Source organism: Leiobunum rupestre, chromosome 2 (assembly GCF_980474605.1).
Source record: "Leiobunum rupestre chromosome 2, qqLeiRupe1.1.hap1, whole genome shotgun sequence".
Taxonomy (NCBI): domain Eukaryota; kingdom Metazoa; phylum Arthropoda; class Arachnida; order Opiliones; family Sclerosomatidae; genus Leiobunum; species Leiobunum rupestre.
Genome location: NC_143385.1, coordinates 86,416,551 through 86,441,635, shown reverse-complemented (window position 1 = coordinate 86,441,635; position 25,085 = coordinate 86,416,551). Strand labels below are relative to the sequence as shown.

Below are 25,085 nucleotides of genomic sequence, written 5' to 3'. Positions count from 1 at the left end.
TAACTAAGAATTGGATCCAAGTTTCATAGAAATTAATTTGATCAAATAAAATTGTATCAAATTTGGAACCAATTGATATTTCGCCGGGACACTTTCTTGGAATCGTATATGGAATCTTGTACGGTGTCGTCATCTATCGCCAGCGGTTAGTAACACTGAGAATATCTTAAGCCGGTGGCTTAAATATATGTAAGTGTTTCTAGAAAGTGGTCCCAGCCGAGACACCATAGCTGATTTCAATTGAGTGTTCAAGAATCTAGAGTATATATTCCTAACTCAATGGTATAAACATAATTATAGAAGACGATAGGAGATTAGATGACTACTTTTTATGTCTGGCGAGACCGCCAGAACAATATCGATCTCAGTAAATATATTTTTATTTCAATGGTTAAATTTATCGAACTGGCAACATTTTGATAAAACTCTACAGCATAGAAATCAGAATGTAACAAGAACGATTTTTGCAATGGACCACGCGCCGATTTGAAACTGCCGGATTAGTCAGTAACGCCCAAGGTTAGTAATAATGCTATTAAGGTAGCCTCGTTTGGGTGGTTTTGGTTTACGCGTCGTCTTATTTTAAGTCTGTTCCCTGCCTTCTACACTCTAGTCGGTTCTCTAATAGTTAGCCTTCACAAAGTTACAGTGACGTCACACGTTCTGGCCAATTACATTTGTTTGTTTTATTTAATCTACCATCTAAGCGGAACCAGGGGTAAAAACAAGGGATTTGGGTGGGGATATAATTCATTGTTTTTGTGAATTTTTGTTATATTTACCACAATTATTTTCGTTTACCGCGTTCTGAGCATTTGGAGCACGTAATGCACGTGCCGTTTTTGATCAATTTCTTTATTTTAGGCCAAAGTAGACTACTTTTGGCAGATATCGTAGGTTTCCTAGGTTTTTGGCCTAAAAATTAGCTTTTCATTATAGTACCTTATCGTTTCTTTGCATGATTTGTTATGTATGTCTCTTTGGATCCCAACTGGATTCAATTCTCATTGGATTATAAGCTGATCCAATTCTAATTGGATCTAGAGTGGATCCAAATATAATTGGATCCCGGCCGGATAAAAGTATATTTGGATCAAAAGCTGTTCCAAAACTAGTTGTATCCAGACCGGATACAAATCTCTTTGAATGCCAACTGGATCCAAATCTCATTGGATCAAGACCGGATCCAAATCTCATTGGATCCCAACAGGATCCAATTCTCATTGGATTAAGAGCTGATCCAAATCTCATTGAATGGCGACTGGATCCAATTGTCATTGGATCCCGAATGGATACAAATCTCATTGGATGGCGACTGGATCCCAATCTCATGGGATCAAGAACGGATCCAATTCTCATTGGATCAAGACCCTTGGATCCCAAATAGATAACAGTTGGATCCAAAATTTAATCCAGAGAAGTGTGTAATTGGATCCCCGTTTGATCTGTCCAATTTTTGATGAAATTTGGTTAAAATTTGATCCACCATTTTCGTAAGGGAATGACATCAGAAAGACTCCAACTTAAAACCACTCACGTTCACACCATCAATTAGTCTAGACCAAGGTTATTCTGCAGGAAATGGAAGACATGAATTCTTGGTAATTATTAATTTATTAAATTTTTTTACAAACCAAATTACATTATATAAAAACTTATTTTTATATATTTAGTTGTTATTATTCATAAAATGGAAGACTAGTTGAGTTTAATAACCACTTAATTATTTATTTTTAAATTAATTAATTAGTTCAAAACCAAATTTCATTAAAATTAATACTATATGTTTATATGTAACTGACAACTGTTTTAGGCAGAAAATTGAAAGATTATAGAATTTAATAAACTAACTTGGTTATTTTTAATTTATGTATTTAAATCAAAACCGAATTACATTAATTATAAAACATTATAACATGATTTCTTACAACATCTTGAGAAGACCTATAGTCCTTCAAATATTTGTCTACATTAAAATACATGAGAGTGGTATATGAATATTACAAAACCAAATTTTAGGATAATAAAATAATCACAAAAATCTTGTAGCAAAATCAATATTCAAATATATATTTTCGTAAGCATATTTCTAACTAATAAAATCACCCTATTTAATTTAACAACTTCTAATTGAACACTTTTTATTAAATTTCTTTGGTAATAACTTTGGTCATCTGATTTAAAATAAATTGTTTTTACTAAATGAAACATTTTACTTGAGTAGATTCTAATTACAATCATTTTTTTCTTGTTTATTATAGAAATCCTTGCGTAATCTTCTTTAATAATTTTTAAAATGGTATTTACATTTTTTTAATCCTTATTCTTATTTCTAATTGTAGAAATGTTTAGAAAATTAGCTATTTATCGATATTATTCATAATGTATTAAGCAAATGTACTTTAATACCACATTTAAAATCATAATTATCATTTTATACATTTCAAAACTAACACTATGGTTCTAGAATATGAAATCTGCTTTGTTTAAAATATATTTCAGAAGAAATTATATATTTACAAAGAAAAGGTCCGCAAACATTTAGTTAATTCCTTACTAAAAGTTCATGGACCTTTTTTCAAAATACGTAAACTTCTTCGATTTAATTTTACAAATTCTTTAATTAAATCTTTTGGACGTAAAGTTTTAACAAAGCAAAAATTAAAATTTTTGTGAGCAAAGTACTCTTAATGAATTCATTAAACAAATCGTTTAATTTCTCGCGTTTATTTGAATGTGAAAACAACTGTTCTAAATAAATCGTAGAAAAACAGAACAAAGTAGAACAGTTAACCAACTCTAAAAGGTCAATTTATCTTTATAATGAAAACCAACATCATCTAATTACCATAAAACTTATGGTGACCCTAAAAACTTAAGAACCACCTAAATTATCACAAAAAGTAAAATTATATTGAAAACAATATTAGATTTTCCTTTCCTAATTGTATTATCAATCTAAAATATCGGTCCTGAGTCATTGACTCAGGAACACTAGCACATAATGAAAAATCATTCAGAAAAATGTGCCAGTAGAACATGGGTTGTAACAGATTTTGTGATTTTTTCAAAACATATATGGGTCTGATAGATCAACGCATAGCACTAACAGGCCGTAGTGTCTTTAATAGGGCGATAAAAGTCTTGTCTATAACCGTTACCGACCGAACTGGTAAACCTACAATATCGAAAGAGTAAATACAAGACTATTTTCAAAAAGATAAGTCTTAACTTGGCCGTTAATTTAAAATATGACGTGAGAGGGTGAACTAATTGCATTGACGAATAGTTCGTAAAAAATTACTTGGTCCATTGTTATTAAGTCAAATATAACACTTTGGATTGATTTGAATGAACCCAAATTAGGAATCAAATTTGATCGACCATTTTCGTAAAGGTAAATGAAAAAATCTTACAGATTATAAAGAGGGATACAATTTGAAATATTGTGGTAAGTCTGAAAATGACCGAAGCCTTTTTTCCGAAAAAAAAAAACAGTTTTCATTCCATGATTAGTCTAATATAATTGTTTGCAAATTTAAATAAAGCCGCATTTTTTCGAATCTAAAAATTAAACTAAACCTCAAGCCTAGTTTTAACTAATTTTGTATCGATAAAAAGTTAAAAACATTAAAATCCCTCAAAAAGTAATTTATGTTTCACATTTTCGGCAATACGGAAAATTTTCTAGAAATGTTTCCGCATTTTAATTTTCCGGAAAATTACCAACACTAATTTGAAACAAGTATAAGCGTTTCTTACATTCATTGCTCCTATTTTAATACAGGAGCAAAAACTGTAAGACCGAGTAACTCTATACAACGATTTCTACCAATATTTAACGGTGTAGTAAAGCAGTAAAACCTGTAATAATTTGAAAATCGTAAACCGGAGTGATATTAAATTGGTAATCTGTTACAACCCGACTCGAACGTTCGTTTCACTAGTACACTTTTGTGTAGTGTTCTAATTAAGTGAATGACGTAATCTAAGTAGAAACGCGACAATGGAAAAGAATACATCGAAGTATTGTAATAAACGCGTCAGTTTGAGTCGTTCGAATTAAAACATCGTCCGCGTCAACGGTGGGCTATTGAAAAGATATGGCCAACGGGAGGCGCAGACGAAACCTTGTAAGTGAACGAAACTAACAACGCGTCGAAAGAAACGACGGACTTCAAAACGAGTTTAGGACAAACGTCACGACAAAATGGTGAGAAAAAAAACAAAGCGCGGTTGCTCGTCGCAACTGCCTCGTTACGTGTTCAATGGCGCCGCCTGGTGTGTAAACGCACCGGCGCCCACTGCGCCTTCTATGGGCGCTTCTTCGTACTCCCGAGTCCTTTTATCACAGCCGGCTATATTCTTTCGCTTCAGCTCCACGCGGACGCCAATCAACACCTTCAAATGCGACAGTTAAACACGTCGATTTTAACTTTAACTAGTTAGAGATTCAGCTATAATGTACTGCACAATCAGTTTCCAGCCGGAATTCATACCTCTACTAGGAATGCTTATCCTGCCGTATCGCGTATGGTAAGATCACTCTGACGGCTTTGGCCCCGCCTACGATAAAAAATACACTATCACGTTGTTGTTTGTTAAGTTAACATAGCGACGTCAATAAAACCGTCAGCGACATCGAGACGAAAATCTGCCGCGATAAGCATTCCAAGTAGACGCATGGATTTCTGGTTTCCAGAAATATCTTTGTAAGGATATTATGTCGCTTACTGGAAACTGTTCAATTTGAAATGTTTTAATCTTTAAACTGAATTTTATTTTTATTTGTGATAAAAAGTGTTGATATCTTTCCTCTAAAATTATCTAAAACTTTATCATTAAATTTCAAATAAAATAATTGTGGATTTTGATGATAAAAATTTATCATTTAATTTCTAAACTTTTCTATAAAAAATTTGTATTTAAAATACCTGAAATGTGACTAAAGTATAGCATTTGTTTTAAATTCTAGCGCCAGTATTTCAATATTTAAGAAAAACCAATGTTTAAAGTGTTTGCGTGATTTTAATTACGAAATAAGAAATTTTAAATTTTAAAACCTGCTGATGGGAAATTAGGTAATACGATTGATTTAAAATTTACCTAACGTTTCGTGTAATAATTTGAGTTTATCCAACTCAAATTTCTCGAAAGAATATGAACCGAAAATAATTCGAACTCTTGAGCATTTCTCGCAGTGAATGATGGGGAAGGCCTATATCCTCGTCAAGGGCGAATTGACGCCAATGAACACGAACAATAACATATATAACATTAATATATAGTGTATAAGTAAATTAAATATACTTGTATGCAATCATCGCCTTCTCACAATATATATCTTAAGTGTAAACATTATTTGCTGCTCGGACGCGCGTTTGTAGATAACGCGTATAAACCATCCGTTTCCTTGATAAATCCTACACTGCTCATCTCTGGTTCATATAAAATAAAAACATTTTTTAAACGTAAAAGTAATATTTCCTCTTCTTTTTCACGAATGTCCCACTCGTCAACTATTTCGATCAACTGCGCGGCGAACTAGACGAAGATTCCCACTTCTACTAGTATGGAGGTGATCAGGAAGACCAGGTACAAGGCGATCAAGTAGAGCCCCAGCGGCCTCTTGGCGTGGAAACTGGTGATCAACATCGTCACCAAAGTCGACAGAAGACTGATGGCCAAGGTGACGAATAGAACCAAAACAATTGGAGCAAAAGTCAGCTGCAAAAAGAAAATTATTGGACGTTAACAATGGTGTGGTTATAAATAAGATTTATTTCTTGTTTAAAGTTTAGCTTATTTTGCCTCTTTTCAACGCATAAATTAAAAAGAATGTAAACATAATATTATTTTAATTAAAGTTTTTCGTACTTAAAATTAGAGCTCGGGGAAACGGATAAATTTAACCGCTTTAATTTCAATTAATCATAAAAAAACGATTAAATGTTTATTTATGGATATTATTCACGACTATTATAAGATTTAATATGCAATAAATAAGTTTTTATTCGGATAATTTTAGGATATGGATATACAAGAAATGAACGGAAAATTTCCTATCCGAACGCCGAGCCCTATTCATTTTGGACTTTTCTACATTTCCCTGTGTTTTATCATTTTATCGAGGGCAGACCACATTGTTTAGGGTAATTAAAAATTTAATCATGATTTTATCATTTTTAATCTTTGTACATCCAAAGCTACAGATTTTAATTTTAATCTAATCTAATCATGATTTGATTACACGAGGGTGTCCTAATAAATAAATAAATAAATAAATAATAATCAGCTAGGCTAATACCCAAGGCACCACCTTAGGCCTAAGTCATCATGCGACTTTTGAAGCCCTTAATTCAGGTGGCCGGGTTACAATGCGTAGGAGGGTGGTGGCAAGCCCTGCATGCCACGAGATCGAGCCAACAGCTCCCTACACTAACTATTATTGGGGTGATCTGTCCCTCGCATTTTATTCATTGCAGTCCATAACCAGTTCTAAATAAACTTACGTTTTTGTATATTTTATTCTACACCACTATCCCCCGCGACGAGTTTTGACATTTTTCAATATTAGGCTTAGTTTATCTTTTCGGTTAAGTTAGTCGAATGGCAGATTCCCTAAGCGTACGGTACTAATGAGCACGAATAGGGCGAAACCGGTCTACCGTGACAAAGTCTTTTTAATTAGTTTTTGACTCGAAGATCTATTAGGTCCGAGATTAGCGTCTTTATTGATTTCTCTAAGACCTTTTGACAAGAGTAACTTTTAAGTTATGTAATTACTTCAAATTTGTTTAGGGTTTAGCTTTTTTGGCTCCTTATCTAACGTTTCGCGTGTGTTGTCATTCTTTCAATTGCGCGCTTGCCCCTAGCGTCGTAAACATACGTCATAAAGAAGCCCCGCCTTGAAACGGCCACCATGACATTAGTTTCACGTCACAGATCACGAGACAAAACGACACACGATTCTGCGAAATAATCACGTGACCACCATGGGCGTCTTAATGTCATGGTCGACGCATACGCGTTACCATGGCAACGAACACAAGCCAAACCCACGAGCAAGCTACGAATAGGCTAATTGGTTGGTTAATATAAATGGCGAATAAAGAGTTTTTTTAATTTGGGAAGTAAATTGTGGCGCAATAAGTTATTTTCAAATCCCAATTTCAGGCATCCAAATCTATGATCTGAGTTTTCCCCACGATTAGTAGAATCAAAATATTATTTATTTCAACTTAGGGAAAATGACACAGTGTTGAGACAATCAGGCGAAATCGTGGAATCCCCCCCGCAAGAAAGGGGGGAGGGAGAAAAAGGTCACCGGCGGGCCATTCAATAGGGTAAAAGACTTAAGTTTTCGGGGACCAATGAGAAACCAGGCTGATTGGAGCCAAATAATCTCCGAAGTCTAAATAGATACATTCCTGGAATACTATTTCAATAAGTTCTTAAAAATGTCGTTCGATACGGCCAAGATTTTGTTATTTAAGAGGATTTGAATAAATTTCATTTCGGACGCATTTTTGTTTGGCCGAAATAGTTTAGTTGCCATGGAGACCACCATTGAATCCAGACACTAGCGGATTTCGAAAGATTGAAACGCGATTCCCCCTTCCATAAACAGGTAATGTCGGCATATCGAGGGTTTCGGGCTCTCAAATTCCCCCCAAATAAGGCCGCTTAATACTGGCTTTCATTAAAATACTCGTAAAGAGAGAAAACTTTCAGCTTTTATCGTGACAAAGTTGAGTTCTGAGAACGCGACACGAGACGAAAATCGACCTCCGTCCAGGGGAGCGGCGCCCACGCTTGTCCAATTTCTAAGAAAGTATTTTGTAAACATGGATTCTATTAATCAGCGCCAATCCGGGTTAAAAAGTTTAACTTTCACTTCACGGAAAATACGCAACCAAGAAATTGAGGGGAAAAACACTGCAATCATGATTACTACTCCATCAAATGATCAACTCGTTTAAAATAAAATACTTTAGTGATTAAAATATGACTGAATTTGATTAAATGTTTAATCATTATTAAAAGTCATTAAATGTTTAATCATGATTAAAAGGGATTAAAAGTGGTTAAATGTTTAATCATGATTAAATGCGATTAAAAGTTGTTAAATGTTTAATCATAATTAAAAGGGATTAAAAGTGGTTAAATGTTTAATCATGATTAAAAGGGATTAAAGTGGTTAAATGTGTAATCATAATTAAAAGGGATTAAAAGTGGTTAAATGTTTAATCATAATTAAAAGGGATTAAAAGTGGTTTAATCATGATTAAAAGAGATAAAAAGTGGTTTAATCATGATTAAAAGTCATTAAATGTTTAATCAAGATGAAATGGGATAAAAAGTGGTTAAATCATGATTAAAAGGAATAAAAAGTGATTTAATCACGATGGATAGGGATAAAGAGTGGATTAATCATGATTAAAGGGGATAAAACGTGGTGTAATTATGATGGATAGATATAAAAAGTGATTAAATCTGATTAAATGGGATTAAAAGCGGTTTAATCATGATTAAATGTGATTATATAATACTTATAAGCATTCCTCGAAGGTACATAAGTTCCCGGTTAAATTTAATTTAGAAAGTGGCTTACCACACACTGTACCGACACGACTTTCATCCATAATAAATAATAAATAAATAAAATTTAGAAACTTTTAATGTACGGTTTTAAGTATTTGACTAAGTACCACTCTAGGGTAAATATTAAAGCCGCTTTCACCGCGAGATTAGTCAAAAAGGTAAGCAAGAATTTGTAGTTTCCATTAAAAACAGAATCCTATTAAGTACCCTCGAGTTATTCCGTTATAAAGTGGTTGGCGCATGTCTGATTAGAATTTTGTCGGCTGCAACACAAAGGCGATGCATCGAGGCGCACCCAGCCTCGATTGTGGATAAAAATAAATGTCAAGGAAATAAAGAGGCACTTACGGGAACTGCTGGCAGGCTCAGGTCTCCGAGAAGCTTGATCACACAAGGTACTCCCACTCCGATCAATAAAGCTGATTTCGTTCGTTAAGGAATTATATTATTATAGCTTAGCCCTTCATCTCTCGCGAGACTCCCTTCAGCTTCGAAGTTTTGGGTTTCAAGACTTGACTTATGTTTTTAAGAACAAGTTTCACTTAACGAAATAGATAGGCCATTTACTCTAAGACTAAATTCCAGGAAAGAGATCGAAAAGCATCAAATGTTGCGTAGCAAATTAGTTTTGGAAAAATATACAGGCTCAGAAAAATCGATTACAAAAATCATCAAAAACAGAGATTAGTTTCGATTTGTAATGTTTGCTCTATTCTACAAGCTTTATCATTATCAATGTGGATTGACGGTTTACTCTGGAAGGGCGTGGTGTTCTTCCCGGGAATCACTAAGCAGCCTAAATAATATCTGTTCACCTGAATACTAAACCAATGGATAACCTAGCATCAGCACTGTGCATATTCAATGGTAGTGCTGCCTTTATAGCTTCACTGAACAAAATGGGGATCCAAAAGCTGTTCGCTAAAGGACCCCGCACATTTCCCATGGAAATTGTCTTTCGGCTGAATTTTCTGACATTCGGGTATGTTATACTTTCGGACATGCTGATCAAGTGTCAATAGGCCCGAATTTCTATAACAAATATTCTGGCAGCTAGAGACGTCCAAAAATCGAACAATCCATGCCAATTATCTATTGTTTTCCAAAGCACATTTTTAATTAAGAAGTGTTTGAACTGAAGTACGTGGGCTAACCACTACACCACCCCACCATGAACAAGACAAAACCGAATGGCAACCAAATGAACAAGAGAAACGCGAATGGCAGCCTAAGGAACAAGGGGACCGCCAATTGCAACATCAACATAAGATATACAAAGAAGATCGTAATATACGAACAGGTGATAAAGAATTCTGCACTCTAAAATATTAAATAAGCCCACGTACTTCAGTTCATACACTTCTTAATCAAAAATGTGCGTTGGAAAACAATAGATAATTAGCATGTATTTTTCGATTTTTGGACGTCTCTAACTGCCAGAATATTTCTTATAGAAATTCGGGCCTATGACACTTTTGATCAGCATGTCCGAAAGTATAACATACCCGAATGTCAGAAAATTTATCCGAAAGACAATTTCCGTAGGAAATGTGCGGGGTCCTTTCGCCCAACGAACAAAACAGGGACCACCAAAAACTGTTTGGCGATGTTTTGACCAACGAACAAAATGGGGAAGAATTTAGACCCTGGCGTTAAACACACTCAGTACACTGTTTGGTCCTTTTAGATTCTTGGTATAAATACAAATTCACTAGAGCATACACCGCTTGAATCGATAAATTAAATATTTCTTGGCCATCTTAGGCTGCGTTCAACAACCTTGTGATTCATTCCCGATTATGCATCAGAAAAATCGTAACAGTTGTTGAACGATTTTTACTTTTTCTGCTTGTGACGTCAAGATAGGTATCAGAAGCGTATCAAATTATCCTGTTCCACGAGCAGGTTTCCACGAGCAGGTTTTATCCGATACCTTTGATAAACGTGTAATTGATGAACGCGCATGTAGAAGATTTCTACTCGCCGCCATTTTGATCGAATCATTTTAAATGGGTTTTGAGCGTTTTGGCGTTCAACAACCATTTACATCATGATAAATAATCGGACCAAACGTTAACGCAATCAGAAGTATCGCCTTATTTTACGATTCTAGTTGTTGAGCGCAACCTTAATCTCCGCCTTGGGAAATTAACATTCAACAATTCATCGCGAAATTATAATTATTAAAAAGCGTAAATGGCGTTTGGAATATTGAAATTTTTTAGTTTATTTCGGAATAGTATTAAAGGGGAACGGTCAAGCTTTAACCAGTTAGATAGCCCTATAACCCATTAAAAACTAAAATTTATGGCGAAAACCGCATCAAAAAATATTGAGTGGTTAGTTTTTAATAAAATAAAGAAATTTCGGGAAATCGAAAAGCGCGCGTCCGCCGCGACACCTGGTGAGAAGTCGGTGAGACAGAAAAACAACGTAAAAGCGCGCGTTGCTGAAGACGCGAAAAATTTGTTTTGCACGCGCGGCGCGTTCCAGTTATAAGAGACCTAAGCCTAAATTGCGCGATTTTAAAATATTAGGATAGTTCGCAAATCGCTCGTACGGGGTTAGGGGCGTTGGCGACAGCCCCTAAGATGGCGGCGAAAATTCAAACCCAAATACCAGCCGTTAATTTTCGTTTCAACGTTTTGGGCCAAAAGCTATTTTTTCAAGACAAAAAAAGGTAAGTATTAGTATATTGAACGTCTTGTTAATCTTTTGATACGGAAATAAGGCCATATTTGGAAAAGCTTGGCCGTTCCCCTTTAAGGCCATCCAAGAATGATTTTGTCAAAAGGTGTTCGGGGATCGTCGCAAAAAGCCACGCCTAGATTTCAAAAGGTGAATAATCTCTCCGAATACGTCTCGAGAAGATTAGATAAAATATGGACGACGAGTAGCGTGAATGAAATGCGAGAGTGGCCAGTCTGGCCTTTGTGAAAAGCGGGACCAGTTCGTCCGAGTGTTTTGAGGTACCGTGCGAGAGCAGCTGCTGCGCCTATGTCTCGAGTGCCGCCGCGGAGAAACGGTATTGATTTTTGAAAGAATGAAAACGCTCGTTTCGATGTCGAGGGCAATTACCCGCGGATGGACGGGTTTTTGTTCAGCCATAAAAGTCATGTTCCTGACACGTAACAAACCGGGATCATTTCCGTTTTAAATTTAATCATTCGCTCGAAACAAAACCAAAGTCAAATTTCGGTGAAAATTGATAGAGGGAGTTGTAGAGACAATGTGCTCTTGGAACGTTTTCGTATCTCGTCCTAACAGATTTCCTATAACCTTTCGCCGTGTCTAACCAGGGGAGTACCCGAGGTGTTTATTGCTGATTTTGTTCAAAGTCGGCCGTAATGAGATATGAAATTTCCCAAAAGGAGACGTTGTACTATCCATTCGATTTGCCATGGCAACTGAAAATGTTTTTGATCACTTAAAACAAAAATATCTTCATTTAAAAAAGCATGGGATTTTCTCGGTTTCACAAGGTACTTCCTACGAAATTTTTTTATTAAACTTGAAAATAACGAAATGGGTAGTTTTGGCAACATTTAGGTAAATTTCATCAAGTTTGGGTAAATTGGAACATTTTGGGCATGAAATTGTAACACTTGCTGGGTAAAATAAGGAAAAATCGTTTTAAGTGGTCAAAAACAATTTCGGTTGCCTTGACAAATCGAATGGATAGTGCAGCGTCTCCTTTTGGGAAATTTCATATCTCATATAGGTCTACATTATGGCCGACATTGAACAAAATCGGCCATGAACACCTCGGGTACTCTCCTTATAAGGGGGAAACCGTTCGGTCGAACAGTATTGAGGGCGTTTTCTCTACTTACTAATTAAACTATTGGCATTACCATCACTACTTAAGTGACTATAAATCAGTACTAGTATTTAAAAGGATACTCAAAAATGGTGATCCGAAACAAGCGGCCACTCCCATTCTCGGAAATCCTTTGCGAGCGACGCTCACATTCGACATGAAATCTGAATAAATGTTTCAAAATATTTTAGTAGAAAATTGAATTTGCTAAGTTAACACTTTTAGAATTTTTTAAATTAAATTTCACCTAGGAGCAACAAACACAAGGAGAACGCCGTGCTATGCACAAATTTCACTGGACGAGCCTATACGCTGAACGTTTTACGGGCGGGGGGGAAGACAATTTCCATAATTTTCCCCTTCCAATGAAAAATGTACACAAGAAAATGCACGACTTTTGTCGGGTTGCGTTCTCCTTGGTTAGGGTGCTGTGTTTGTAGCTCCTAGATTTCACCAACTCTTAAGTAATATAACCATTTTTGAAGTGCTTATGTACATAAGCACGCTTAGTGCACATAAATGCGCGTATCAGTAACCTTATACTAACTAAAGATATCCCTCAGCAACTGCTAAGCCGATTTCTAAGAAATGATATGAACGACTAGCCGTCTATGGCATATGCGTCTCACGAAGCTCAAATTTTAAAGAGAATATATGAAGTAATCAAAGAATTGGTTTGCTAACACGTGCTTCTACGTGTTTGAAACGCAACTGACACCAATCATCCATAGCTTCTGTTAAACCTAGTGGTAAAAATGTGAAATTCGTTGATCCAACATAAACACGGAAGTGTATACTCCCTTAAAGATGCTTCCTCTGACGTAAGCATTTCAGGTGACGACTAAATCAATGTTAAGTCAATGGGAAAATCTTTAACAATCCGAATAATATTTCGTATACATAATACTAATCGAGTAGGTTAAATTATAATTTTGGTATTTGAGGTCACAGGCAGTAGCGGGGTTTCATATTTTCGTGGTGGGTACAACATTATGTGTTTGTACCCCCACATATATTCCATCCCCAAAATGTCATAAATCAGCTTACCAAACACATTCGAATTATAGATAAAAATTGGGAAAAGTTGGAAATGCGAAATACACGTCAAAGAATAAATGTTTGAACAAAGTTATTTAATCGATTTTAGTTTGTATGTGGTAACGCAGGAAATAATTTCCTTACACCCCCACTAAACTATCGAACTTATCGTTGGCGCGTTTTTTTTCTGATAATGATAATAAAAACAGTAATAATAATAATCAGCTAAGCTAATACCCAAGAAACCACACAGGCCTAAGTCAACTAGAGAAGCCAATTGCGTAGGTTGGTGATGACCTGCAGCCCTTCAAGCCACGCGAGCCAGCAGTTTCCTACACTTACTATTACCGTTATGATTTGCGCGATTTCCGTTATACGCTAGGAAACACTATTTCAACACGTGGCGCTAGATGGCACTCGGTTTTCGTAGGAAATGTCAAACGAATTGAAATATTTACCTAATAAGCAATTTCCCCACGCCAGGATGGTGAGACCAATTAGAGTGTCACTGAGATTAAAGACAACGCCAATAGCCTAAAGTGGAAAAAAACCCCTCAAGATGCGTCCTTTAAATGAATTATTAGTTTCTAAAGAATCATACCTGAAGAAGAACAACAATTTCGATCGATATCAGGTAAATCCAAACGACAGAAGAAACAAATCCTAAATAGGCGAAGACGCTGTGGTACACGGGACATTTCGTCGTCTCCGTGGTGTAAAAGACGATGGCGGCGAAAACTATCGAGACGATCAAAACGACGACAGCCAAAGGAACGACTCCTCCCAGCATAATGAACGCGTCTACAATGTCAGAATATAATTAGTTATTGGTTTTACAAAATACTCATTGTTAAAAAATTCCACACGCTCCTTAATGTTTCAGCGTTGAGGCTCGTGCATTTTTTTTATTTTAGGGAGCTCGCGCGCAATTACTCGAGCCCGTTTAGACTAAAATATCACGACACGCGTGGATTTTTTTTCAAGTTGACTAATAGCGTTTTCCATTTAGTTGATGGAGATTGGCTTCGAATCTGACTCTGACGTCATAGATCTCGCCCCAATCGACTAGAGTAAAACCGCAAATGGAACATTGCATTAACATATTCCCGCGCTTTGTTGTTTTTCGTCTACTAGTAATTTGAATTTTCGCGTCTTAGTCTGCCATTTTGCCAAAAATATCTAAAAGGAACACGCAAAAATTTTCTCCGATCTCGACCTCGATCCGTTAATCTGTCGAAATCGGTAGATCGGATTTGGGCTATCTCGGAGCACCCGAGAGCGCGAAATGGACCACGCGAAACCTGGTCGGAGCAGATCTGAGCACCAAATGGAACATAAAATGTTGATCAGAGCGATCTAGAGCGCTCCAGAGCAGTCAAATGGAAAACGCTATTTGAATCTATCGAATTTCTTACTTCCGGTTCCAAGAAGAACAAAAAATGGTCCGGTGATAATGTGAGCGATGTTGAGAGATTTACACCAGTGGTTCAGTTTGGAGCGGTAGTCGACAACTGGAACTGTCAGTGTGATCATAAATAGAACTGGCGACTGAAATGAATTGTTTCAATCAGCATATTTTTACATTATTATATGTATATAAATAAAATTTTATCAATAATCAGTTTAATCTGTGTTTTAACATTTTAAAATGTATTCGCAACCGAAAACTATCGCAACGCCACCTTTGGTTCGCCATTAAAACCAAGATAGGTAGTGGCTAAAGCAGACGCTATTAGTTTTTCCTCGTCGTCATTCGTAAATTTGACTTTATAAATAATGATACTTTCATATTAATATAATTTTTACATCGTTTGCTTATATTTTGATAAGATTATTTAGGAAAAAACGTTCTTATGACTTTTTAATTTGTCTATAGCAGACGTCATATCTTACGCGCAACCTCAGAGATGCTAGCACTGTTACGCCCCCTAGACTCGTTTCGGTCACATATAAATGAAAAATTTTAATCGGCTCTTAATTCTATGTTTATATGTACGTATTTAAAGTGGAACGGTCAAGCTTTAACCAGTTAGATAGCCCTATAGCCAGTTAAAAACTAAAATTTATGGCGAAATCCGCATAAAAAATATTAGGTGGTTAATTTTTAATAAAATAAAGAAATTTCGGGAAATTGAAAAGCGCGCGTCTGCCGCGACACCTGGTGAGAAATCGGTGAGACAGAAAAACAACACAAAACGCGCGCTGCTGAAGACGCGAAAGATTTGTTTTGCACGCGCGGCGCGTTCCAGTTATAAGAGGCGTAAGCCTAAATTACGCTAGCGCTGGCGATACACCATAAGATGGCGCCGAAAATACAAACCCAAATACTTGGCGTTATTTTGCGTTTCAACCTTTTAGTCCAAAAACTATTTTTTCAAGACAAAATAAGGTACGTGTAAGTATTTTTAGCGCTTTTGTTGATCTTTTGATCCTAAACTAATACATACATAATTAAGAGATTAAAATAATTAAAAACCACTGTTGTACAATTAAAAGGTTTTATTACAAAAACACAGCTAATGTAACCTTTTAATTGTACAACAGTGATTTTTAATTATTTTAATCTCTGATCTTTTGATATGCAAATGAGGCGATATTTGGAAAAGCTTGGCCGTTCCCCTTTAAAGAAAGGTGTGGTTCAAGTCTAGTGCCCGAATTGTACAATAAATATCGTTTTCGACAGTTCGTTTAACCTAGTGTATTAAGTCCGATTGGTTGAGATTTAAGTATTTCTAAAGAGTTATGAGTAGTTTTATTCGGTGGCAAATCTGAAAAATCGCAGCAGCTTCTCATCGGTGACAACATTGAAATATTTAGTTCTGAAGCTACGATAGGGGCCAATATTTTAAGGGGTCTTTTGAGTGTAATAAGGAAAAAAAATCCAACGGTTTTTCTGTAGAGCTGCAACTGGCTCCAAATTAATTTATTATCTATAAACAATTTAACTTGTTTTTGAACATGGGTGAAAGGATGGAGGTCTATCATTCGTGGAAAATCGTGGCTCCAAGCGCTCGTTCGATAAAAGATTGATAATAGAATTTGAATTATAAATTGAAACTGAAATGTCATCCGAGATTTCTTGGAGAGTCATAAATATTTCATAAAAGACTATAGGAAAACATCCTAACGAAATAAAACTCATTGTAAACGTTCCATTTCACGTCCTTAAAGGGAGTAGAACCCTCCTAGTTTGGGAGGGTGCGCCATAGCTTCACTCTTTTCTCGCTCATGGCGCTAGTCTAGAACGAGAGTAGAAACACCCAATTCTTATATCAGATGCCCGCCCCGGAGGTTTTCTCACTTGAAGCCTTTATTGTTTCAAATTTAGTGTCTATTTTTTAAATACACCCTTAATTAACATATCAACAACAATACCCGAGCTATAAATTAATTATTTTCATTATAGTTTGGATATTTATTCAAATATAATTTCTTAATAATGAGGTACGTGGTTTTAGATTCACGAAAGCCGTTCCAGTAGATATGACAAATTAAAGCACTACCAAAGCGGGGATACTTTTAGTGGGATAATTCCTCAAAAACCACTATATTTCACACTACGTATAACACGTGGTTAGAAAAATGAGGGGAGGGAATTATGTATTGCCCTACATTCCTGAAAAGGTTATACTCCCTTTAATAAAACAAAAATAATACTGCGGAGATGGTAGCTCTAGAGTAAATAGAAATAACTTACTTTGACAATTTCGACGACTCGACTAAAGACTGACTTTTCGTTCCAAGCCTCCAAATCGATGGGACAAACTTTTTCCAGAAATCTCCTAAATTCGGTGCAATCTTCTTCATCTTCCAGTTGGCCTTTTTCACTCGAAACGGAAGTTTTCCTCGCGATGTCCATACTCCCGATTGAGGAGCTCTTGCTGCATATTGAAGCTTTTTTCTCGTTACCTTCGGAAAGTAACAAAACGGAGGATTAATCATTGACCAACACTAGTAATAATTACTCTTCAAAATTAACAACGCCAATTGACCTATCAATTCACCGTTCAAATATGGCTGCTGGAATAAATAACATAATAAAAATAAGGATGACACTTCCTATTGCTTTTATGCTAATTTTCTTACTGAACCTTTTTTCGGCACTGATACTCTCTTTAAGCTGTGACTTGGACTCGCGACTTACCGTTTTGGATGCCTACTTTTTGATAAAAATTTAAGCTTAATATCGGAGAGCACGTTCTGGAGTCGCGAGGCTCTTTGGCTTTGTTTTGAAGCCCGCGTGATAAAAAAAAAACATGAGCTCGTCGCGCCGAGATAATATATTTTAATTTTTATCATTTTAGCCTAATATTCCGCCTATTTATCGGAAACCAGATATTTCGGCTTAGCGGAAGTCTCGAATATTTTAGACACTAGAGGGCTCTGTGCTGAGAAAACATCTTGTTTACGAAATAACTATGGAAATCAGTTTGGTTGTAAATCTCATTAATTGTCATACTTGTTATTATGTTACTTATGCTATTATTCTAGTTATTATAGTGTCTTACGCTGTACTAAAAGGAAGGTAATTTTCCAAACAACAACTAGATTTCTTAAACAAATTTCCCTCTTTGTCCAAAGCTAACTTTTTTTCAAAGTCTAAATCTTTGGTGAAAATTCAAGTGGACAAGTGTGTTAAAAATCAAGCGACAAACCGTATCAGCAAATTATGAGTTCTCAATCCAGCAAACAAATGAAATAAAATTATGTGAGCTTACCGACTGGCTCTCCATCGGGGTAGGTTACAACGAAAATGCCACTCGGAGGTTCGAACTGGTTCACATTTTGCGTGTTCGGTTGATCATCATCCCAAAGAAAACCGTTGTTGTAAAAATAGAAACCTGAAAATGAAATAAACTTCTAATTATCATTTTTCGATACTAGGCTGTCTCTAGCGTAACAAGATGTTAAGTAACCTGTCTTTCATCTTATCAGAAATTATTAATTTTCTTTTTATAATATTTATATATGTTTACAATAATTCATTTGTATATTTTTTATAATAATTCATTTGTATATATTTTATAATAATTCATTTGTATATATTTTATAATAATTCATTTGTATATATTTTATAATAATTCATTTGTATATATTTTATAATAATTCATTTGTATATATTTTATAATAATTCATTTGTATATATTTTATAATAATTCATTTGTATATTTTTTATAATAATTCATTTGTATATTTTTTATAATAATTCATTTGTATATTTTTAAATAATTCATTTGTTTAATTTTTATTATAACTCATTCGTATATCGTTCATTATTTATTCGTATATTTTTCATTATTTATTCGTATATCTTTCATTATTTATTCGTATATCTTTCATTATTTATTCGTATATCTTTCATTATTTATTCGTATATCTTTCATTATTTATTCGTATATCTTTCATTATTTATTCGTATATCTTTCATTATTTATTCGTATATCTTTCATTATTTATTCGTATATCTTTCATTATTTATTCGTATATCTTTCATTATTTATTCGTATATCTTTCATTATTTATTCGTATATCTTTCATTATTTATTCGTATATCTTTCATTATTTATTCGTATATCTTTCATTATTTATTCGTATATCTTTCATTATTTATTCGTATATCTTTCATTATTTATTCGTATATCTTTCATTATTTATTCGTATATCTCATTATTTATTCGTATATCTTTCATTATTTATTCGTATATCTTTCATTATTTATTCGTATATCTTTCATTATTTATTCGTATATCTTTCATTATTTATTCGTATATCTTTCATTATTTATTCGTATATCTTTCATTATTTATTCGTATATCTTTCATTATTTATTCGTATATCTTTCATTATTTATTCGTATATCTTTCATTATTTATTCGTATATCTTTCATTATTTATTCGTATATCTTTCATTATTTATTCGTATATCTTTCATTATTTATTCGTATATCTTTCATTATTTATTCGTATATCTTTCATTATTTATTCGTATATCTTTCATTATTTATTCGTATATCTTTCATTATTTATTCGTATATCTTTCATTATTTATTCGTATATCTTTTATTATTTATTCGTATATCTTTCATTATTTATTCGTATATCTTTCATTATTTATTCGTATATCTTTCATTATTTATTCGTATATCTTTCATTATTTATTCGTATATCTTTCATTATTTATTCGTATATCTTTCATTATTTATTCGTATATCTTTCATTATTTATTCGTATATCTTTCATTATTTATTCGTATATCTTTCATTATTTATTCGTATATCTTTCATTATTTATTCGTATATCTTTCATTATTTATTCGTATATCTTTCATTATTTATTCGTATATCTTTCATTATTTATTCGTATATCTTTCATTATTTATTCGTATATCTTTCATTATTTATTCGTATATCTTTCATTATTTATTCGTATATCTTTCATTATTTATTCGTATATCTTTCATTATTTATTCGTATATCTTTCATTATTTATTCGTATATTTTTTACTCGTATATTTTTCATTATTTACTCGTATATTTTTCATTATTTATTCGTATATCTTTCATTATTTATTCGTATATCTTTCATTATTTATTCGTATATCTTTCATTATTTATTCGTATATCTTTCATTATTTATTCGTATATCTTTCATTATTTATTCGTATATCTTTCATTATTTATTCGTATATCTTTCATTATTTATTCGTATATCTTTCATTATTTATTCGTATATCTTTCATTATTTATTCGTATATCTTTCATTATTTATTCGTATATCTTTCATTATTTATTCGTATATCTTTCATTATTTATTCGTATATCTTTCATTATTTATTCGTATATCTTTCATTATTTATTCGTATATCTTTCATTATTTATTCGTATATTTTTTACTCGTATATTTTTCATTATTTACTCGTATATTTTTCATTATTTATTCGTATATGTTTTACTTTATATATTTTTATAATTTATTAATTATTATTAACGATATTTAATTTAGTTATAAAATAATAATTTTAATTTTCCTAAGCCTACGCGAACAACGAACATTTCGTCATTGAAGTCGATATCAAGAAAGCATTGCTTCAACAATTGGAAATTACTTTTGAGAACAATTCCTACTGCTTCGGGGTTGTCTTCGGGTTGCGATCCTTTGAAACTGAGGCTCCTGGCAACGGGCTTCGCTGTTTCACCCTTTTCCATTTTCTCCGCATTGGCTTCTAATTAGAAATCGTCATTTTATTCCCTATTACTTCACATTTTCTCACAATAAGCGCTTAAATAACCCCCCGCCCCCTACGAAGCGGACAGGGAATCCCAGAATGAGATATATAGGAAGAAGCCAACTACAATTCAAACTCAAGTCAAACTAAAGCGACTTAGTTTGGATAATTCATTTTATAAACGCATTTTGCCCTAAATGCTGGTTTAATTTTTAAAACGGAAAAAATCTGTCAGGCCTAACACGCTTTTTTCAAATCGACACAAAAGATCTCCGTTAGACCCAACACCATTTTTTCGGATGGTCACAAAAAAACCGTTAGGCCTAACACAATTTTTTTCACGGCGACACAAAAATTTGTTAGACCCAACACCAAATCTGTTAGACCCAACATAATTTTTTCGAATCGACACCAAAAATCTCCGTTAGGCCTAACCAACATTTTTCGCGTCGACACAAAATCTTCGTTAGGCCTAACACAATTGACGGCTTTTATAATTCATTTTGCGCGTGTAAATACCTCTATATGTTATGGTCAAAAAAGCATGCAAAGAAGGCTGTGTGCCCAAGACACCTGTACTGTCGCGCGCGAAAACGTCATTTCAAAACCCGTCAAAAAAAATCTGTTAGGCCTAACACAATTTTTTTATGTCAACACAAAAATCTCCGTTGGGCCTAACACAATTTTTTCGCGTCGACAGAAAAAAAAATCCGTTAGTCCCAACACAATTTTTTCACGTCAACACAAAATCTCCGTTAGGCCTTTTTGCCCTTTTGATGACCAGCATTTTACAAGGACCATAAAAAGAGTTGCTTGCGCGTCCAGCCTCCACGTATTAATCTCGAATGGGTTTTATTGCAGGGAATTTGCAGCATCTATAGCCTAAAATTGTACCTGCACATTTCGCTTGAGCCGCCACATCAGGATTTCCTTTCATCCGTTGATGGATAATTCCACTGAGAACCACAACGACGATGTACAATAAATACAATCCGATGAATCCTGAGAATGAAATTAAAACATTGTAAAACGCTAAATTTATTCGTAACAACAATGCTTATTTAATTAATGAAGATGGGAAAATTTTAGTTAAGAAAAGTCTTGTTATCTATAGTCTGTAGACTTTCTTCGGCTATGGTGAGCTTAAAACGAAAATATGTTGACCAGTTGGTTGGTTCTATTTCTAAAATTTTTGTTGTCTTCAAGATTAACCGTCAAAATCTATCTTCCAAACTTTTCAATATGTGTAATTTTACAAAAATAATAAATAATTAATTTTTCTTAATATATGAAAACTTAACCATTAATATACATTCCCGCATACTTTGACCTTCATTTCTTGGCAGTTAATAATATTCAGATATATTAACTACCACTTTTAAATACTAGGCAGTTGACTATATTTAATAATCATATTAAGGTTAAGCTTGCTGGCACTTTTAAATTTCCAACGCAAACAGACAAATTAGGAATTATAATAATCAGCTAGGCTAATACCCAAGGCACCACCTTAGGCCTAAGTCATCGAGCGACTTTTGAAGCCATTAATTCAGGTGGCCAGGTTACAATGCGTAAAGGATAGTGGAAAGCCCTTCATGCCACGAGAGCCAACAGCACCCTACACCTAGGCAACAAACACAAGGAGAACGCAGCTAGCCTTTAAACACGCTAACGTAGGGTTGTGTACGAATTTCATTGGACGAGCATAACGAGCCTTTACGCTGAACGTTTTACGGGGGGGAAGACAATTTCCGAATTTTCCCTTTCCGACGGCAGCAGGCGCTAAAGCGTCTAGCCAATGAAAAACGTACACAAGAAAATCCACGACTTTTGAATGGGTTGCGTTCTCCTTGTGTGGGGTGTTGTGTTTGTTGATCCTAGCTATTACCATAAGCCTATCATAAGATCCCCATAAGTTAAGGTCTACCATAGCGGCCCATGGTAATGGCGTTGCCCTGGAGAGAAGAAAATTAACGTACGACGATAGGGCAGTACTTAGCGACATCTTCTTTTTCAAATTTCTGTTACTTGGTAGAGCAGCCACGCTCGGGTTGATAAATGCCGCACAAAACGCGTCTAAATCTCAAATTTGAAAAATAAATACCTTCAGGAACACAACTCTTATTTCTAACAGCAAATTTTAGGTTCTGATGAATCATTTTGCAAAGATAAGTGTTAGTTTTAAGTTTTTAAGCGATAAAATTGTGAATTAGCCTTAGCTACGGTGCTCAGGGCTCGCGGCGGAGATTTCTCCCGCGTATAGGTTAATATTCTTCTTCCATTGTGTGTCATTTTTATACTCGGATATTTAATATCATAGTAAATAAACTATAGTTTAAAACAAACGCAACTCAATATCGTTCTATGAAAGTACGACAAGTTAACTATTGTATTTGATGCGGCATAAAATAATAAAGTTTTATAAACATCATGAATAGAAATTAAAAAGACAATAGGAATGGTTCAAAACTGAATCTGCATAATTTAAAGTTTCGAATTATTTATGTAAAATATGATTGTAGACTTTCCTAATCCGTATACGCCGTCAAGAATGCTTTATTATGGATTACTTCGGACGACTCGTGGTTGGTCTAATATTGCCTGTCACGAGAGGCAGATAGCGTCCCCCTCGGGTGTTTCAAAACATTGGCAATGCGATATGAAGGAAATAGCCTAATGGCTAGTGGCCAACATTGAGGTGGATTAAGAGAAACGCTTAAAACCGTCTCAACATATAAATCTTCATAAATATTTGGGTAAAAATAGAATATATGAGCAGCACTTTGTACGTCTCGTGATTTCCTGAAGAAAAACCACACCCCTTTCCTTCAACAGCGCATTATTCGCGACCGAAAACTATCGCTACGCCCCCTTTGGTTCGCCATTGGAACCTAGATAGGCCTTAGCTCAAGCCGACACTATTAGTTTTTCCTCATCGTTATTCGTAAATTTGACTTTATATTGTTGTCAGTTTATTATTGTTGCATCGTTTGCTTATAATTTGATAAGTTTATTTTAGAAAAAAGTTCTTATGATTTTTTAATTTGTGTGTAGCAGACGCTAGATCTTTAGCTTGGTTTCCACTAGGGTGCGTCATAATGTATTTTTCTTTACGCGCGTGAAATCAATGGTGCATCCCCAAGTTCAATGACGCGCTGTTAGGCACGCTATAGTGGAAACCAAGGCTTAGGCCTACCTCGGAGAAGCTAGCCACCTTGACACGTTTCGGTGGAGAATTACCTCGTATCTACTGGTAAGGGGGATTGGTCTCTCACCGTGTAGGCGGGAAAAAATTCCGGGAATTAGAGTCACCACTAGATATTCTCTGTTAATGTGAATGCATTCTTCGCATAAATAAAGTATTTGGTGACGCATTAAGACGAAATGAATGTCCACCTTTTGGTTCAGTTACTTACCGAAAGCGTGAAAGAGCTGAATGGAGCCGGTGAAGAAGAGGTAGAAGACCCAGGCCGCGGCGATCAGATAGAAAGAAACGTCGCGCAGAAAGGGCCTCTTGACCATCCGGAATGGCTGCACCAAGAAGATGGACCCCGCCACCACCGTCGTCACGAATATTCCAGCGCCTGAAAATTCACAAATTCATATTAACTCAGCTGGAATGGATCATGTTTGGCACACTGACGGATAAAATCACGAATTAAGTTCTGGAATTGAAGGCGTTACGTTATGACGTCACTCTTTACACAAATTTAATTACCATAGAGTTATTAAAGTACGGATGAGGAACTATTTTTATTGAAAAAATTAACTGAATATGTACATAACACGGGTTGTTTTAGAACACAATGTACCATTTAGTGGGAAAAGTAACACAACCTAGAGCACATCAAATTTATCGATTTTAAATTTAACTTGATATTTAGTTTATTAAAGAGCCACTAGAGCTCGGGGAAACGGATAAATTAACCGCCAAAATAGAAATGAATCATAAAAAATTCTATGAACTGTTTATTTATGGATATTATTCACGGCTATTATACGATTTAATAGGCAACAAATAAGTTTTTATTCGGATAATTTTTGGATGTGGATATAAAGGAAATGAACGGAAAATGACTTATCCCAACGCCGAGCCCTAAGGGCCACATAATTTCAATTATGTGGGTGGGGCTATAGAATCACGTATTTCGCGACGCGGGAAGGTATGATAGTCTCATGCGTCCACTTCATCCCTTTTATTTCATTCGATCATTTCACTAATTGACTGTAGAGTTTCAAAATAAAATAGGCAATATCTATTAATTGTTTAGACCCTGAAAACGTGAATACCGAGCTTAAAAAGAGATCACATTAATTTTATTGTTTTAACTGAATCAGGGTGGAGTTCTACAAACATTTGTTTGTGGCGAAGACGAAATTTTTTCACTTTCGTTGTTA

At 34.6% G+C, this 25,085-nt stretch overlaps 1 protein-coding gene across 3 annotated transcripts in view; it reads right to left on the bottom strand.

Moving 5' to 3' along the window:
* Window positions 1-1,666: 1,666 nt before the first annotated feature.
* LOC149960224 (mitochondrial sodium/calcium exchanger protein-like) overlaps window positions 1,667-25,085 on the bottom strand; it is a 51,322-nt gene continuing 27,903 nt past the window's right edge. For all 3 annotated transcript variants that reach the window (XM_090166602.1, XM_090166603.1, XM_090166601.1), the window contains 11 exons: window positions 24,104-24,271; window positions 21,582-21,689; window positions 20,568-20,684; window positions 18,181-18,303; window positions 17,160-17,371; window positions 14,878-15,010; window positions 14,064-14,263; window positions 13,921-13,996; window positions 12,508-12,588; window positions 8,953-9,023; window positions 1,667-5,727 (listed from right to left, as the gene is read on the bottom strand). In XM_090166602.1, the coding sequence (XP_090022728.1) occupies window positions 5,545-5,727; window positions 8,953-9,023; window positions 12,508-12,588; window positions 13,921-13,996; window positions 14,064-14,263; window positions 14,878-15,010; window positions 17,160-17,371; window positions 18,181-18,303; window positions 20,568-20,684; window positions 21,582-21,689; window positions 24,104-24,271 (1,472 nt within the window). In that variant the 3' untranslated portion in view covers window positions 1,667-5,544. The remainder of the gene's footprint in view (window positions 5,728-8,952; window positions 9,024-12,507; window positions 12,589-13,920; window positions 13,997-14,063; window positions 14,264-14,877; window positions 15,011-17,159; window positions 17,372-18,180; window positions 18,304-20,567; window positions 20,685-21,581; window positions 21,690-24,103; window positions 24,272-25,085) is intronic.